The following is a 17,789-nucleotide window of genomic DNA, read 5'->3' as shown; positions in this document are numbered from 1 at the left end:
TAACAGCATTAGGGCTTTTCCTTTCTTTTAAAGTTTAGACACTAAAGTTAGTACTGAGTTAAAGAATGAAGGAATGAAAGTAATGTGATATTTACTTATTCAAGTAACACATTTTGTTACATCTATGAGCCAAGTACTGATTCGGCAATGGCAATAGAGAACTTAACAAAACTCTTGTCCTTTAAGAGTTATGGGTAGAACAGAGAGCAAAGAAATTTAAAAGAACTTATTACAAGACGTGATATGGGGCAGGCCATGGTGGCTCAGTGGCAGAGTTCTCGCCTGCCACGCCAGAGACCTGAGTTCATTTTCCAGTGCCTGACCATGTGAAAAAAAGAAGTGATACGCTGTGAATACTTCTGTTAAAGAGCTATATAATATGGAAACAATTATTTCTGCCTAATTTCCCTCCAGAAAGTTTTGTGAGCTGAGCTTTATAGTTCACCAGGCAGAAAGGTGAGCAAAGGTGGAAAGGGGAAGGCACATCCCAGAGAAGGGAGAACATGAAACAGCACACTAAAGTCTAGATGCCCATGTGGGGCACTGAAGCCATGTGCTCACAAGTCTGAGAAACAAGGACAAAGGATTAAGGACCAAAGGCTAATGGGTGCTTAATAAAATTCACAAATTTGGACAGTCAAGGTAATCTTGCCAGATGACTGAAGTCAGGAAACCTAACTCTACCTTCAGCTGTTCATAGGATTTTTGATTTGTGAAATTAGAAGAAAATAGTCTTAGGAAGCTCTGAAAATAAAGAAAACACATGCTGAGTCATTTGAGTTCTTCAGAAGTGCCACATACATGCAATTACTGCTCTTTGCCATTCTTTCCCGCTATGGTTCCAGCTAACCTTTGAGAGGTAAGCATCCATGTGCTCTTGGGTAATGGATGGATCTGTGACAAATTCAAAGAGTTCCCGCACGGTCATCACAGCAACCTTGTGCTTCAAGAAAAAATCTGTTAGAAGGAAAAATGAGGATAAAGGTGATTATTTCAACTATTTCAGAGATGAATCAAAATATACCATCTTCCAGAAAATGGTTGACATAACCAAATTCCTACAAATTTAGTGCAAGACTTTATACCAACAGATGAACTGAGGACAGAATCAACATATAAAAGTTATTAGAAATTATAATATCCACTCACCGTTGACATTGGCACAGTCTTTTCTCAAGAATTCCAAGGCATGTGGGTGGTCATGCTCCACAGACTGAGAAACATCAATGATGTACAAGTTTCCATTATGGTACCTTGTAAATCAGAGATACCGGAATTTTGGTGAAATGATATCGTCACTTTCCTGCTTTTTTTGTTAAGACGGATTTTTTTTTTAATTAATTAAAAAAAATGAACAAACAAAAACATTTAGAAATCATTCCATTCTACATATATAATCAGTAATTCTTAATATCATCACATAGTTGCATATTCATCATTTCTTAGTACATTTGCATCGATTTAGAAAAAGAAATAAAAAGACAACGGAAAAAGAAATAAAATGATAATAGAGAACAAAAAAACTATACGTACCATACCCCTTACCCCTCGCTTTCATTTACCACTATTTCAAACTGAATTTATTTTAACATTTGTTCCCCCAATTATTTATTTTTATTCCGTATGTTCTACTCTTCTGTTGATATAGTAGCTAAAAGGAGCATCAGACATAAGGTTTTCACATTCACAGAGTCTCATTGTGAAAGCTGTATCATTGTTCAATCATTATCAAGAAACACGGCTACTGGAACACAGCACTACATTTTCAGGCAATTCCCTCCAGCCTCTCCACTACATCCTGAACAACAAGGTGATAAGATGGGTTGTTTTGCAATACATCTCCATAAGGAAAAGAAGCAGTCTCTACTAGGAGCAAGGGAAGGTAGCTTAACCAAGTTTCAACCGCAGAATTAATTAACAAACACAGACTGCTGAATACAGGCTCCCAGCACAGATAAACTTGGTACAAGCACCAAAGCAACCTGGAGGGTTCTCCCCTGCAGAAATGAGGCAGGGCTGACAAAAACAAATGAACAAAAAGATACTTTTGGAATTGGTGAGAATACTTCAACAGTATTTACCAGAATACTGGTAAAAACTGTGCCATAAGAAAAGGGGCACATACAGCCAGGTACCAACTCTGACTCTTAACCCAGGGCGCTGTGGTCCAGCTATGAAAATGATTTTTTCCTTTTTTTGATTTTTTTCAATGTTTTAGCTGTCCATTAACATAAGCTGCAGACATTTCCCGGTTTCAGTACTGCCCCAGGCAAGGGCAGAGTTGAGGAATGTTTGAGAGATAAAGCAGTCAGATAGAGATAATTCCCTAAAGAGCATATATTTCCCAAGAACATAAGCTGTGGCTCTCATTTAGAGACTTGAGACCCCAAAGCCTGGGAAACAAACAGGTTAGGCCCACCTGCTACCTCAGCCCTTGTCTCAACCACACTCTTGGTAGGGACACAGCCTGCTGAACATTAAAGGCATTGTACCACTTCATGCCTGTGGGAGCTGAGGCTGACAAGCATCAACTCCTGGACAGAATAGGAAAAGCAGAGTCAAGAGGTCTCACAGGGAAGACTGGTAGCCTGCTGGGTCTCATTCTCAGGGAAACTTGATACTGGTTACACCCTCAACCTGAGTCCTGTGCCTGGCTTGTCTGAGAAAATCTGACTGAGATAAATTCTATCTGGCAGGGCAAGATCCAGAAAAACAAGAGCTGAAAAATTCTGACTAGTTAAAAAGAAGCTATGCTAGAGGTGTAGAATAAATTGAACTAAATGCCAAAGAATAGAGAACAAAGCTAAACAACAAGGAAACTCTAGGTCAAAGAGAGACAAGAAGTTTCTGAATAACCTAATAAGGAAATTGGATGCCTCGACACCAGCAAAAAATTATGAGTCATATTAAGTAGAAAGAAGATATGGCCCAAAGGAACAAATTAACACTTTAAATGAGACACAGGAGTTGAAACAACTAATTAACAAAGTTAGAACAAATCTTCTAAATCAGATGAGTTGATGAAAAACATGATAAAAAACACGAAGGATATAAAGACACTGAGTGACCATAAAGAAGAACTTAAAAGCTTGAAAAAAGAAATGGCAAGAACTTATGGAATAAAAGGCACAGTAAAAGAAATGAAAACCACGATGGTGAAATACAACAGCAGATTTGAAGAGGCAGAAGAAAGGATTAGTGAACTAGAGGACAGGACATCTGATATCCTATGCACAAAAGAACAGATAGGGAAAAGAATGGAAAAATGAGCAGGGTCTCAGGGAAATGAATGACAAGAAGCACACAAATATACTTGTTACAGGCATTGCAGAAGAAGAACAGGGGCAGAAAGAATGATGGAAGAAATAATCACTGAAAAATTCCCAACTTTTATGAAAGATATAAAATTACAGATCCAGGAAGCACAGCATACCCCAAACAGAATAGATACAAATAGACCAACTCCAAGATATTTACTAATCAGAGAGTCAAATGCCAAAGACAGAGAGAATTCTGAAAGCAGTAAGAGAAAAGTGATGCATCACATACAAGGGACACTCAATAAGATCAAGTTCTGATTTCACAGCAGAAACCACAGAGGCGAGAAGGCAGTGCTATGATATATTTAAGATACTGAAAGAGAAAAACTGCCAATCAAGAGTTCTCTATTATCTGGCAAACCTATTCTTCAAAAATGAGGGAGAGTTTAAAATATTTTCAGACAAAGAGACACTGAGAAGGTTTGTGAACAAGAGATCTGTTTTACAAGAAATACTAAAGGGAGTACTGCAGGCAGATAGGAAAAGACAAGACAGAGAGGACTGGGGAAGAGTATAGAAATGAAGACTATTAGTAAGGGTAAAAAGAGAGCACAATATTGTAAAATTAATTAACAAAGCTGAGTGTGAGTATGGGTTGAATAAGCCAAGTTAGGGGCATGTATGACACCAGAAGGAAAGATATGAGGATAAAAACTGGGACAGCTTAACTTAGCAAAACCTAAAGTGGACAATGATAGTGATCAAACGTACAAATATAAGAAACTTTTTACATGAGGAAAAATAAATGCCAGCATTGCAAGGTGTTGAAAATGGGATGCTATATCAAAAAAATACCATCAATGCAAACTAGGATTTATCGTTATATGCTTCCATTAACTGTAACAAAGGAAATATGCCAAAACTAAATGTAAATAACAGGGCGATATAATGGAAGGGTATAGGATTCCTGGTGTTGTTTCTCTTTTTAATTTTTAATCCCATTTTTTCTTTTTCCCTCTTCTTCTTTCTCTGCAGAAAAGGAGATGTTCTCATATAGATTATGGTGGTGAACATGTAACTATGTGATTACACCAGGAGGCACTGAGCGTTTATTTCAGATGGATTGCATCGTAACAAAAAGAAAGGTACAAGTGTCAGAGAAAATGTGGAGAGACGTACCTACTTACTGTTGGTAAAGAAATAGAATGGTGCAGCCCCTCTGGAGGGCAGTGTGGTGGTTCCACAGGAAACTGAGTATAGGGCTGCCTTACGATCCTGCAACCCCATTATTAGGTATAAACTTGGAACTAAAAGCAGGAATGACAAATGGGTATTTGCAGAGTAGTGTTTATGAGGGCAGTATTCACAATTTGCAATGGATGGAGGTGGCCTAAGGGTACATCAACTGATCAATACAAGTACATACAATGGGATATTAAGTAGCTGCAAGAAGGACTGAAACTGTGATTCCAAGAAGGACTGAAATTGTGAGGCATACAACTAGGTGAATGAACCTTGAGGACAGTATGTGAAGTGAAATAAGCCAGAAACAAAAAGACAAATATTGTAAGGCCTCAATAATATGGACTAACTAATAATAACGTGCAAACTCTGAGAATTAAATTCAATACATTAACAGGCAACAGAACCCGGGCAAAGATTGGGCAATCAATGATTAAAGAGTACAGAAAGTTCAAATCGGGCTTATTGTAAAGGTTCCTAGATTGTAAACTCTTACAGCATCACATTTATTCCTGTTTTAACTGTTTTCTAAATTCTGAGATTGCTGAACTCTTTGTATAAACTGGTCATTCCCTGGATATATCTGTATATGCCAGCTGAGATTCAGAGTTAGAGCTCTGCAGCTCTGAAGTCAGCAATATATCATACAACTATTAAAGAAACTGAAAAAGAGATCAGTCTTCAATTACAGATATCAACGAGGCCAGTCTGATTAGGACTAAGATAAATCATAACACAAGGTAAAAGGTGTTACTGACTGTATTTTAAAACTTCAGCTTCTGTGTGAAGCCAAAGGAAGAGATGTTTATTTGACACAAAATTTATATTTTCTAGCACACTAGCTAATTTAACCTGCATGGCCACTTTATTCAAACAACATAATTATATGGAACCTTGAATAAGGAATTAGACTTTATTATTCTGGTAAGTTAATATAATACCCCAATACATCCCAGGGTAATTTGGGCATTAAAAAAAAAGCGTTTGTAAAGTCCCCCTGAAGGATCGGGGAAAAATAAAGAAATACTCAACTTCCCCATCTGGGGAATTCCTTATATTTTTACAAACATTAGGGACTACCAATTCAATAATAAATCAGGCCCTTGATCTTGGGGCTTGCCTTTTAAAACTTATTCTTACAAAGGAGAAGGTAAACCTACTTATAATTATGCCTAAGAGTCACCCCCAGAGAACCTCCTTCTGCTCAGACGTGGCTCTCAGTCAACTCTACAAATCAACTCAAAACCCTACTCTCTATGTAGGACATGACTCTCAGCGATGAGCCTGGTCCTGGCACTGTTAAATTGAGAAAGTCTTTTTGACCAAAAGGGGCAAAAGAAATGAAACAAAGCTTCAGTGGTTAAGAGATTTCAATAAAGTCAAGAGGTCATTCTGGAGGTTTTCTTATGTACTATATAAGTATTCCTTGTGGTTTCTAGTGTATTAGAATAGCTAGAAGGAAATACTTGAAATTGCTGAACTGCATTCCAGTAGCCTTCTTTTTTTTTTTATTATGAAATATAACATATACACAAAAAAGCAATAAATTTCCAAGTACATTTTAACAAGTAGTTATAGAATATATTTAAAGTTTGGTATGGTTTACAGTTCCATGATTTTTTTTTTTTTCTTCTAGCTGCTCCAGGACACTGGAGACCAAAAGAAATATCAGTATGATCCAGCAGTCACACTTATTTGTTAAATCCTATCTTTTCAGTTACACTCCTCCTTCTCTTTAAATAACATATATACATAAAAGCAATAAATTTCACAGTACATTGTAACAGTTAGTTGTAGAACAGATTTCAGAGTTTGGTATAGGTTGCAATTCCACAAATTTAGGTTATTTCTAGCTGCTCTAAGGTATCAGAGGCTAAAAGTATAAAATGATTGAACACTCATACTCATTTGTTAAACCCAACCTTCTCTGTACAGCTCCACCATGACTTTTGATCTTTCTACCACTCTTTAGGGGTATCTGGGCTATTCGTATTCTAACTTTTTCATGTTGGAAGGAGCTGTCAACATGGAATAGGAGGATGGAACTAGTTGATGTTCTGGAAGGGCTGGCCCCCCCTCATTTCAGGACTTATCTGGTCCAGGGACCCATCTGGAGCTTGTAGTTTCCAGAAAGTTACCATAGTGAATGGAACTTTTGCAGAATCTAATATAATGCCCTAAGTTTTCTTTAAAATTGGTTGGAGTGGTTCTGGTTGGGGTTTGGCAAGTTATGATAGGTAGCAATGTCTAACTGTAGCTTGCGTAACAGTGACCTCTAGAGTAGCCTCTTGACTCTATCTGAACTCTCTCAGCCACTAATACCCTATTTGTTACACTTCTTTTCCCTCTTTTGGTCAGGATGGCATTGCTAATCCCATGGTACCAGGGCCAGGCTCATACCTGGTACCATGGAGTCATCTTCCACGCCACCAGGGAGACTTTCACCCCTGAATTCCATGAACCATGTAGGGGGAGGACAGTGATTTCACTTGCAGAGCTGGGCTTAGAAAGAGAGAGAGAGGCCACATCTGAGCAACAAAAGAGGTCCTCGGGCAGTGACTCTTAGGCATATACATAGGCAGGCTATGCTTCTACACTGCATACACAGGCTTTCCAAGAACAAGCCTCAAGATCAAGGGAGCCCTGATTCTTAATAAGGATTGTACACTATATTACTCTCACAGTGTGATCTTGCGATTGTGAAAACCTTGTGGCCGACACTCCTTTTATCCAGTATATGGGCAGATGAATAAGAAAACAAAGACAATAAATAAATAATGGGGGGGGGGTATGAGGGGTATGGGATGTTTTGGATGTTCTTTTTTACTTATTTTTTTGGAGTAATGAAAATGTTCTAAAATTGATTGTGGTGATGAATGCTCAACTATATGATGATACTGTAGGACACCAATTGTATACTTCGGATGACTATATAGTATGTGAATATAGATCAATTTAAATTGCTTTAAAAAAAAAAAAAAGCCCAAAGAAAATAATTCATAAAATGACCAAGGTAGAGAAGGAGAAGAGGTCACCTCAACTAAAATGGAAGCTGAATTTCCAAAGCCCCTTAACTCTTTTCATGATCTAAGTTGTGGCTTCTAAGATGACACTCACTGAAGATAGGGACCACAGTTTACCAGATGGAAGCCTATGGTAAAACTTTAAATTAGTATGACTTTGTAGATTTGGATTTTGTTTGCTGATTTTTTTTTGAAAGATGTGAATCAACTTATGGGAGGTCCCTGTGGGACAAGACAAACTTACAGCATGTTAAATTCACTGAGATCTGCATGGACAAGTCTGGCATCCTGGTACATTCTCCTCATGTACTGAATGACCTGCAGATACAGTTCCCGAGCCTTGGATTCTGATAACTGGACATTTTTCAAGAGTGGTGCAGGCCTTGAATAAACATAAAAACGAAGATAAACTGACCCACAACAAGTTTTCTTGCCTTAACTAGACTGTTATGTGTTCTTCTCTTGTACATCATCATGTGAACCGTCCCCACCTTAACCTGCCTCATTGCAGACATACTATTCCAAAAAGCTGTCAGCAAATACTTTTCCAGCTTACTTTACAAACCATCCTTCAAAAAACCTTTGGGGGTTAAATTTATGTTATTTTGAAGCATGTTGAGACTTAAAACGGTAGAATAAACTGAGAACACTTATGCACTAAAAAAGTGGGAAAGATTCACAAAAGAATATTTTAAGATAAAAAGAGCTAAGCTATCCAAAAGGGAAATAATTTCTTGGCTAATTCAAAGTACTTAAAAATATCATTCTGGGGCAGGCCACGGTGGCTCAGGAAACAGATTTCTTGCCTGCCATGCCAGAGACCTGGGTTCAATTCCCAGCACCTGCCCATGCAAATAAAAAAAGAAAGAAAAAAACATCACTCTGAACATTCAATTACTAGGTCTTGCACATACTTACATGTCATCTTTCCCAATGAAGCCCATGATAAGAACATGACTTCTTAGCATTATAGGTTCTGGGCATGGTATCTCTGCCGTGTTTAGCCTATGACATTTTAACAGACAAAAGGACAACTGAAAAGTTGAAAAAACATCTAAGACAAATTTTAGATGGCTATAAGATTAATCTTTGCTATAAGATTAACATTGCCATGAGCAAACAGCACCAGAGCCTCTCAAATGTATTATAATATTGTGTAACTCTGAGACTAAAGAGTTTAAAGGGTACCTTCATCTACCACCAAGAAAAACAAAAGGGTGGCAATTAAACTTTTACATCCTATAGGCCATAACACCTAAACTGATTTCAGAAATGTTAAACCGGAACAAAATGCACAACTAAGAATTAAAGAAATACAGGAGATATGTTTGCAATTATCTTTTGAGTTGACCAGCCTGAAAAATACTTAATAAAAACAGACTCATGTGTAACAGATAATTGGGCACAAAGACGTCAGAAGGACTTTCAAAATATGCAATACTTGATTAATACTAAGCCATCCAATGTCTATAACGTGTACCACACATAAAAAGGTAAGACTTTGGAAAGAAAACAAAAAACTTCAAAAATTTGAGAAAGCTCTATCTCACCCAGGTAAGAGATCTCTCACTCAGTAATGTTAGTGAGAGCAAAGGACATATAAATGAATCCACAACTGGGCTGAATTCATAAAAGGAAACTATGATAAAGAAAGCATAGAGGACTAACAAAAGTCTAAAACTTCAATACTTATTAAAAAAAAATAGATCATCATCATTACCAGCTGATTTGTGTCAAGTGCCTGCTTGAAAGCCTTAAGTAGTACCTTGTTACCCTCAGTATGAATTTCAAACATCTCAGAATGACTTATGAGGCTCTTCAAACCACCTCACCTCTATGCATAAATACGAACCATGGCAAATTCTCCTGTAAAGGGTTCTCAGAATGGAAACAACAAAGTATGCCCTATTTGTCCAGAAAGCTGTTTGGTCTGCTTACCCTAGCACATTTAATGGAACCAAATGGCCCTAACAAGTCCTGCACTTGGACAGAACCAGGCTGGGAACTACTGGCTGCAAAAGGCCAAAGGCGATGCAAAGGTCAGTCACCTGATTAAGTTCCTCATTTCTTTTTCTGCCCAAGTTTTCACCATTTTTCTGGGATTTCCTTTACAATAGCCACGGCGGAATCTTGAACAAGAAAAATGTTTGTTATTTTAACCTTTCATTATTGCTTTAATTTTTTAGGCAAAAGAAATTAAATTGACCCAAATAAAACAATTCTGCACTCACCTGAATTCCCCACTTACATACTTATCCCGATCTTTGAATACCAAAATAGAAGTTTTATAAATTTTGATTGCTCTATTCTCTCCACTTGTTGTACTAGCATGGTATACATTAGCCTATTTTAAGTAAAAAATAAAGAAAATTAAGTTTGTGATAACTACAAATAGCATTTTGCTTTTTCAACCTATTAGACACTATTCTGTTCTGTCAGTGTGAAGATGCTGCTGCTAATAAAAATGGCAACTACCTTTTCTGATCACACACTATGCCATGTACTAAGGACCCACTATTTAATCCTCACAGCAACTCAATCCATAGGTACTACTAATGTCCACAGTGTACTGAAATGGAACTGAGGCATAGTGAATGTTTTAAATGACTTACTCAAAGTCACATGCTAGAAAACAGATGTTAGGATTCAAATCTAGGTCTGCTCTGACCCCTAAACCCCAAATTAACAATTATGCTATACTGCCCCCAAGCAAATATAATAAAGTATTAATGTGTGGCTCACAAATCAGTATCATTTAAATGTGACCCCTTCTCTGAAACTTAAAGCAACAGGTCTTATTTGGCTGTTTTTCTGCTACTACTCAAGTTATTGTAAGATTATAAATTCCTTAAAAAGAAGGGATTCCCTCTCAATGCTTCACAGTGCTAGGAATGAGAAGGTATTCAGTGACCTTTCCTTGAACTACATTAGTGGAAAAATGGTTCAAATTGTCCCTAGATTATATGATTGTTTCCATAGACAGAAATTCAGGAATTCTAATCTTAGTTCTACTACCTAATTGCTCTAAATCTTTAAAATCAGCACTTTCCTCTGCCTCAGTTTTCCTTAAAGAAAAATTACTTTATAATGTTCTTTGTTCCTGAGTTTAATGGCCACTGAATAACATGCATCATCTTTTAAAAATGTGAATTAAAATATGAAGCATCAATTAAAAGGTACAGTAAATATATTGTCAATTTACATATGTGGTAAAATCCAATTTAAATATATGTATGTATGAGAAGCAGTTTTGTTTTTTAATATCTGAAAACATTCTTATAATTAGTGATTTATAAATTGAATTTTACTGAGAAGTGCTAGAATTAGTTGCTAATTAAAAAACATCAGAAATAGAACTTTTAAAATGTGACTATAAGATTGTGGAAATCTTGTGTCTGATGCTCCTTTTATCCAGGGTATGGACAGATGAGTAAAAAAATATGTATAAAAAATAAATAAATAATGGGGGTTAAGGGGTAAAATAAATTGGGTAGATGGAAATACTAGTGGTCAATGAGAGGGGGATAAGGGCTACGGTATTTTTTCTTTTATTTCTTTCTCTGCAGTGATGCAAATGATCATGGTGATGAATATACAACTATGTGATATATGTAAGCCACTGTTAATATACAACTATGTGATGATATTGTAAGCCACTGTTAATATACAACTATGTGATGATATTGTAAGCCACTGGTTGTACACCATGTATGGACTGTATGTATATGAAGATGTGTCAGTAAAAATGAAAATAAAAAATAAAAAAATCACATCTGTGTTTTTCCATGTTCAGATACAAAGAGAAAGGCATGCAGTGATTCATAGAAACCAGGTAATAAATCTCCCATCCACCCCCATTAGTAACTTTTTATTATGATTTGGGGCTACAGAAATCTGACCAGTTAAGCTTACTGTTGAGCACAGCTATTTAGACTTGATGATACAATGTAGTATTAATGATAGTGAAAAGGTAAAGTTATGCGCACAACTTTCCACACAGCCATAAATACTTATAAAGACATTTTCAGGAACACTGTATTAAACCACCCTGACCCAATTAGAGTTTTAAATTCTTTTCTTCTTAAAGGCACAATTTATTGACTAAGTGCTTAGCTTCATTTGGTATCCGGAACAAGAAAACTAACACAGAAACATATAATCATCCAAATAAAAAAAACCTCACTTCTTTTCCTGTGCTGATGCAGCCATTTATCTCTGATATGATTCCTCTAGTCAACATCTTGAATAAAATCATTCGTGTTCTGGGATCTAACACCTAAAAAGAAATGAAAAAATAAAATAAAATAGAAAGATGGAGCCAAATTATTTCTCATTAAAGCATCTAACAATTAATTAATAAACTAAAAAATATAACTGTAGTAGGCTAGCAAGGTTGACTAAACGAGAATCACTATTATGTTTTTATTCAGTATGATTTTTAATAAGTAAATGGGAGGTGAAGGCCATAAGACCAGTCATAGAAATCAAAAGCAAGGAAGAGAGAAACTGACTCTGGACCAAGGTTACTAAATAAAAATATAATGCAAGCCATATAAGCAATTTAAAATTTTCCAGATCTATTTTAAAAAGTAAAAACAAATGAAATTAATTTTAATGTTTTATTTAACCCAATATATCGAAAACATTATCATTTCAATATGGAATTATATTTTACATTCTGTTCTTCATTCTAAGTCTTCAAAACCCAGTGTATACTTCATACTAACAGCAGATCTCAATCAGAGTGGCTACATTTCAAGTGTACATAGGCCCATTTGGCCAGGGGCTCCTATCCTGGACATGTAGCACACTACAGCCTGGGGTCAAATCCAGAATGGTTTCTGCAGTTTTAAAGGATTATAACAAAAAAAGGGGGGGAGAATATGTCATTCTACGTGGCCTCAAAGTCTAAAATATTTACTATTTTTGGCCTGAAAGTCTAAAATGTTTACTATTTGACCCTTTGTAGAATAAATTGGCAGGCCCCTGATACAAAAGAGTAAATCAGGATAAGGTTCTCCTTCAAAGCCAGAGCAGTCAATCTTGAAAAAAAGGATTCCAAAATTCTCTAAAAAATAGAAGGCAATGTATCTATAGCCTGATCTTGTCCATTCCTGACACAGAAGCAATCCCATGTTTCGTGTGCAATTTCAAGAGACACCAGCAGTAGCTTCTTGTGGCTCAGGCAGCCCCTTTAGCTCCATGGAGTGACCAAGGTTCAATGGACAAAACTTTGGGTCTATCCTCCAATGAGGTAGCTGTGATCACTCCAGAGTATAAAGTTAATATAAAGCAAACAACCTTGGAAAATTATAGGACTAAAACCAAACTACAACTGTTGCAACTAGAAAAGAATGTAAGTGACTGAGCAGACAATAAAGCTAGTTGGGTATAGGAAGATGGGTTCTGAAAAATAGGTAAATACTATTTATGGGTATACGGAAAGAGTAATGGACCAAATGGCTTAAAGTAAATTAGAAAAACATGATAAGCAAATAAACTTGAAGATAATTTATGCATGTGCGTGTGTGTGTATACATACATATATATATACATTTTCTTTTTTTTTTAAACATGGGCAGGCACTGGGAATTGAACTCAGGTCTTCGGCTTGGGAAGCAAGAATTCTGCCACTGAGCCACCACTGTACCGCCTACAATTACATAGTTTTAAAAGACACCTTAAGACTCAGGATATGCACTCTATCTTTCAAATTAAAATTTCAGAAGAAAGCAAAGAAGGATTTCCTGCTTAAATTACTTTAGGGTCATTGATATGTAAGGCTAGTACCTCTTCTCTCTGAACTAGACCATACTTAATTTTCAATCACAAAAAGACTTCACAAATAGAAGACAAAGACACAAGCTCCAGATGCTACTTCTGTCTGACTGAGGGTGGAATGCTTCACCTGCACAAATGGTTAGGTGCTACTCCCTTGTGGATGGAGGTGGCTGACAGAAGGGGTGCTTGTGCCTTAAACAAAGAACTTTCATGTCGAAGACACTACTGTTTCAAAATGTGTATTTGTGCATATGCGTATGGGTGGGGAAACAGGGTGGCAGGGCAGCAGGAGCATGCTCCAACCCTTTTCATCCTCTTCACATCATAATCTGCCCCAACATTAACATCCAATCACCACCCTCTATATACGGGACAATTAGATGCCAATTTTCCCTATTCTTGAACAGAAAGAATGAGCATAACTTTTAAGCAAAGAACATGGTTTCTAACTGGAAATTTGAAGGCGCTCTCCCACACATACATCCCAACCCCAGCACACCACACTCTGTGACAGATATCTAACCCATCTCCTAGGAAAACTTACAAAATCCCTGCAGATCCCAAGGCAAGAGATAAGATTCCTAGTCTCCTGACAGCTTCTGCTTCCTCTGAGAAGGGGTTCCCCTTTACTGTATGTCAGTGTCACAGGGTCAAAAAGGACTATGATTAATTAATTAAATTTATTTATAAATAGTCATAAAGCGAAACTACAAAAAGGAGTAGTTTTACCTAATACAGCACTAAGCAAAGACGAAAGGACACTATATTCAGAAAAAAGAAATGTTAATTCAAAATAAGACCTTCCAATACATTTCAACTGTACCTGTTCTACAGTTGCTCTGTCTGCCTTATCTTTGATGCGATACCTGAAAAACAGAAAAGTACAGATGACATTTTCAAAATTCAGTGAGAAGTCAAAATAAAAAGCTTCTAAATGTACATCATTGCTTGAAAATTCCTAATAGGTAATTTCTTTAATGACAGACTTCATGATCTCTTTGAGTTTCATTACTCAGTTACTCTTCCTCACTTCCCCTTAATAAATAACTGAACTTTCAGGGCAAAAAGGAGCATATCTTCAGTAAGGAAAAGAATATTTCTATCTAGCACCTATGAGATATTGTAGAAGAAGTAAATGGAAGAATAGCTGGGTGAAATGAACTATGCTAGAGAAAAGAAGATGGTGAGTCTGTTTCTACTGTCCTGCAAATCTTTAATGACTGTATCAGTTCAGAATTAAAGTAATTTACAAGGCTTTCTCCTTAAATTCATTTTCTATACAGACAAAAGTTATAACTCTTTCACAATAGTAACTGAGATCTGCTGTAAAAAAAAAGAGAGAGATTCTGATTAGCTCCTTACAGGCACATTAGCCTAAATAAATAAAGATTCAGACACTTCAGAGAAATAACAAATTAGGATTGCATTTCTCAAAATGCTGGTATCACTTGGACAGAGCAATATATCAGAAAAAAATTGGTTTTTAAGTTTCAATTCTAATATTGCTGGTTGTATAGTCGTGTCATTTTATATAATACACTACTAGCGCCTTAGAGTATTAGCATATAAGAGAAGTTAGCCAGTTCAAGGTAAACAGAAACAATTCCCAGTTAGATCATTATTTAGCTTTCAGTCTTCCTGGGAATTAAAAAAAAAAAAAATGGAAGGAAATAATTCTCAATAAATCCTAAAAAGGGAGCATGTTTACATGCTACTGTTTTAGTTTAAACTGAAATTTTAAAAATTATTACCATCATGAGAGCAAATTCAGCTCATGAATTTCACAAGATTATAGTTTGACTATTTCTTAAGAAGGCCCATTTAACTGTATGGTCTCACTAATATGAACTGACATTAGTGAATGAACTTGGAGAATTTCGGCTGGTTACAGAGACCATGAAGAGATAGAAATAGGGTAGATATTGGGTAATTGGAGCCGAAGGGATACAGATTGAGCAACAGGACTGATTGTAAAAATTCACAAATGGATAGCACAATACTACCTAACTCTAATGCAATAATTTAGTACACTGAATGAAGCTGAATGTGAGCATGATAGAGGGAGGAGGCCCGGGGGCACAAATGAAATCAGAAGGAAGGATAGATGATAAAGACTGAGATGGTATAATCTAGGAATGCCTCGAGTGTATAATGATAGTGACTAAATGTGCAAATTCAAAAATGTTTTTGCATGAGGAAGAACAAAGGAATGTCAATACTGCAGGGTGCTGAAAATGGATGGTACTCAACATTTTAAAACTTCAACTTACATGTGAGATTAAAGCAAAAAGTTTATTTGTTTTAATCTTTTATATTTTGACTCATGCATTTCCTAATATAACTTATATGGACAGCTTAACTGAACACCATAGTACATGAAACCTTGAGTAGGGCATGAGATTTTGTAGGTTTATCCACAGTGATGCCCCGATAAATCCCAGAGTAATTTGAACAGTGAATAAATAAATATTTGCAAAGTCCCCTTGGGGGAATGGTGAGAAAGGGGGAAAAATCCAACTTCCCCAAGTAGAGAATTTTTGATATTCTCATAAGCAGTGGGGACAACCAAAGCAATAGGCTGAGCCCCCAATCTTGGGGTTTGTACATGTGAAACTTAACTCCGCAAAGGATAGGCTAAGCCTACTTAAAATTAGGCCTAAGAGTCACCCCCAAGAGAACCTCTTTTGTTGCTCAGATGTGGCCTCTCTCTCTCAGCCAACATGACAAGCAAACTCACTGCCCTCGCCCTCTCTACGTGAGACAAGGCTCCCAGGGGTGTGGACCTTCCTGGCAACACGGGTCAGAAATCCTAAAATGAACTGGGACTCAGCATCAAGGGATTGAGAAAACCTTCTCGACCAAAAGGGGGAAGAGCAAAATGAGAAAAATAAAGTGTCAATGGCTGAGAGATTCCAAACAAAATTGAGTGGTTATCCTGAAGGCTATTCTTACGCATTAAATAGATACCACCTTTTTAGCTAAGGTGTAATGGAGAGGCTGGAGGGAACTGCCTGAAAATGTACAGCTGTGTTCCAGTAGCCATGTTTCTTAAAAATGATTGGATAATGATATAGCTTTCACAATGTAACTGTGTGATTGTGAAAACCCTGTGTCTGATGCTCCTTTTATCTACCTTATTGACAGACGCGCAAAACATATGGTTTAAAAATAAATAATAGGGGGAACAATTGTTAAAATAAATTTAGTAGATTGAAATACTAGGGATCAATGAAAGGGTGGGGTAAGGGGTATAGTATGTATGAATTTCTTCTGTTTTTTTATTCTTCTGAATTGATGCAAGTGTTCTAAGAAATGATCATGATGATGAATATACAATTATGTGATGATATTGGGAGGCACTGATTATATAACAAGAATGTGTTTGTACATGGTTATGTTTCATAAAAAACATAAATAAATAATAGGGGGAACAAATGTTAAATTTAGTAGATTGAAATGGTAGTGGTCAATGAAAGGGAGGGGTAAGGATTTGGTATGTATGGCTTTTTTTGTTTTCTTTTTATTTCTTTTTTTGAATCGGTACAAATGTTCTAAGAAATGATCATGATGATGAATATACAACTATGTGATGATATTGTGAGTTACTGATTATATAACAAGAATGGAATGATCATAAGGTAAGAATGTTTCTGTTTGTAGTTATGCTGAATAAAAAAAAGAATGGAATGATCATATGGTAAGAATGTCTGTTTGTATGTTGTCATGTTTAATAAATAAAGGGTCATTTAATATTGTTAAATTATAAAGGCTCATTTAAGCTAGGAAAAAAAAAGCATACTCTGCAAAAGATTTATAACCAAAACCATAAACCATAGCCTAAAATTTTTCCCTATAAGCCATATTTTATAGTCAAAATATTACTTACATATCTGCTTCCTTCTGTCTAGACTTTTCAGTGACTTTATTTATGACAGAATCAGTAACATTTAGCTTATCTAAAAATACCAAAAAACCACAGTGTAAAGAATATATAAGATAAAAGGGCATTAACTAAAAAGACTATTAATGTATTAACAATAGGATACTTCACTTTCGTCCTTTTCTATATTTTCAAAACTTTTTGTTATAAATAGGATATATCAACAGTATTTTTTTAAGTTCTGAAGGTAAGCACTAATTTATTTTCTTAATTATAAGTGTTATTCCTTTCATCACAACAGCTGAAATTTTTAAGCCATAAAAATCTAGATGCAGAAATCCTCAAAAATACTTTTATCTGCATACATTAAATTTCAAACACTTTCAAAAATCTGTCCAACAGAGATAAAGTAACAGACTAAATTCCAGGTTTAATTCTAAAAAATATGGTTTCATTCCAAATTACAGGCCCATGATAGGCAGTGGAGACCTGAAAATATCACATTCATCAGTATTTGTTGACATTATGCTAGGTTTATAACAAGGAATCTCTATCTACAAGAAGAGAAAGATGACCCTGCATTCTTCAAGGGATGGGGATTCA

At 36.0% G+C, this 17,789-nt stretch overlaps 1 protein-coding gene across 8 annotated transcripts in view; it reads right to left on the bottom strand.

Annotated features, from left to right (window-relative positions):
* The window catches only part of RIOK1 (RIO kinase 1), a 53,320-nt gene that overhangs the window by 28,971 nt on the left and 6,560 nt on the right, over nucleotides 1-17,789 (bottom strand). For all 8 annotated transcript variants that reach the window (XM_077144018.1, XM_077144010.1, XM_077144015.1 and 5 more), the window contains 9 exons: nucleotides 17,193-17,262; nucleotides 14,130-14,172; nucleotides 11,709-11,801; nucleotides 9,757-9,869; nucleotides 9,574-9,654; nucleotides 8,444-8,530; nucleotides 7,770-7,907; nucleotides 1,150-1,253; nucleotides 851-957 (listed from right to left, as the gene is read on the bottom strand). In XM_077144018.1, coding sequence (XP_077000133.1) covers nucleotides 851-957; nucleotides 1,150-1,253; nucleotides 7,770-7,907; nucleotides 8,444-8,530; nucleotides 9,574-9,654; nucleotides 9,757-9,869; nucleotides 11,709-11,801; nucleotides 14,130-14,172; nucleotides 17,193-17,262 — 836 coding nt within the window. The remainder of the gene's footprint in view (nucleotides 1-850; nucleotides 958-1,149; nucleotides 1,254-7,769; nucleotides 7,908-8,443; nucleotides 8,531-9,573; nucleotides 9,655-9,756; nucleotides 9,870-11,708; nucleotides 11,802-14,129; nucleotides 14,173-17,192; nucleotides 17,263-17,789) is intronic.

The sequence above is a fragment of the Tamandua tetradactyla genome, chromosome 25 (assembly GCF_023851605.1).
Source record: "Tamandua tetradactyla isolate mTamTet1 chromosome 25, mTamTet1.pri, whole genome shotgun sequence".
Taxonomy (NCBI): Eukaryota; Metazoa; Chordata; class Mammalia; order Pilosa; family Myrmecophagidae; genus Tamandua; species Tamandua tetradactyla.
Note: the sequence above shows the minus strand (reverse complement) of the source record. Positions and strands in the feature narration are given on the sequence as shown.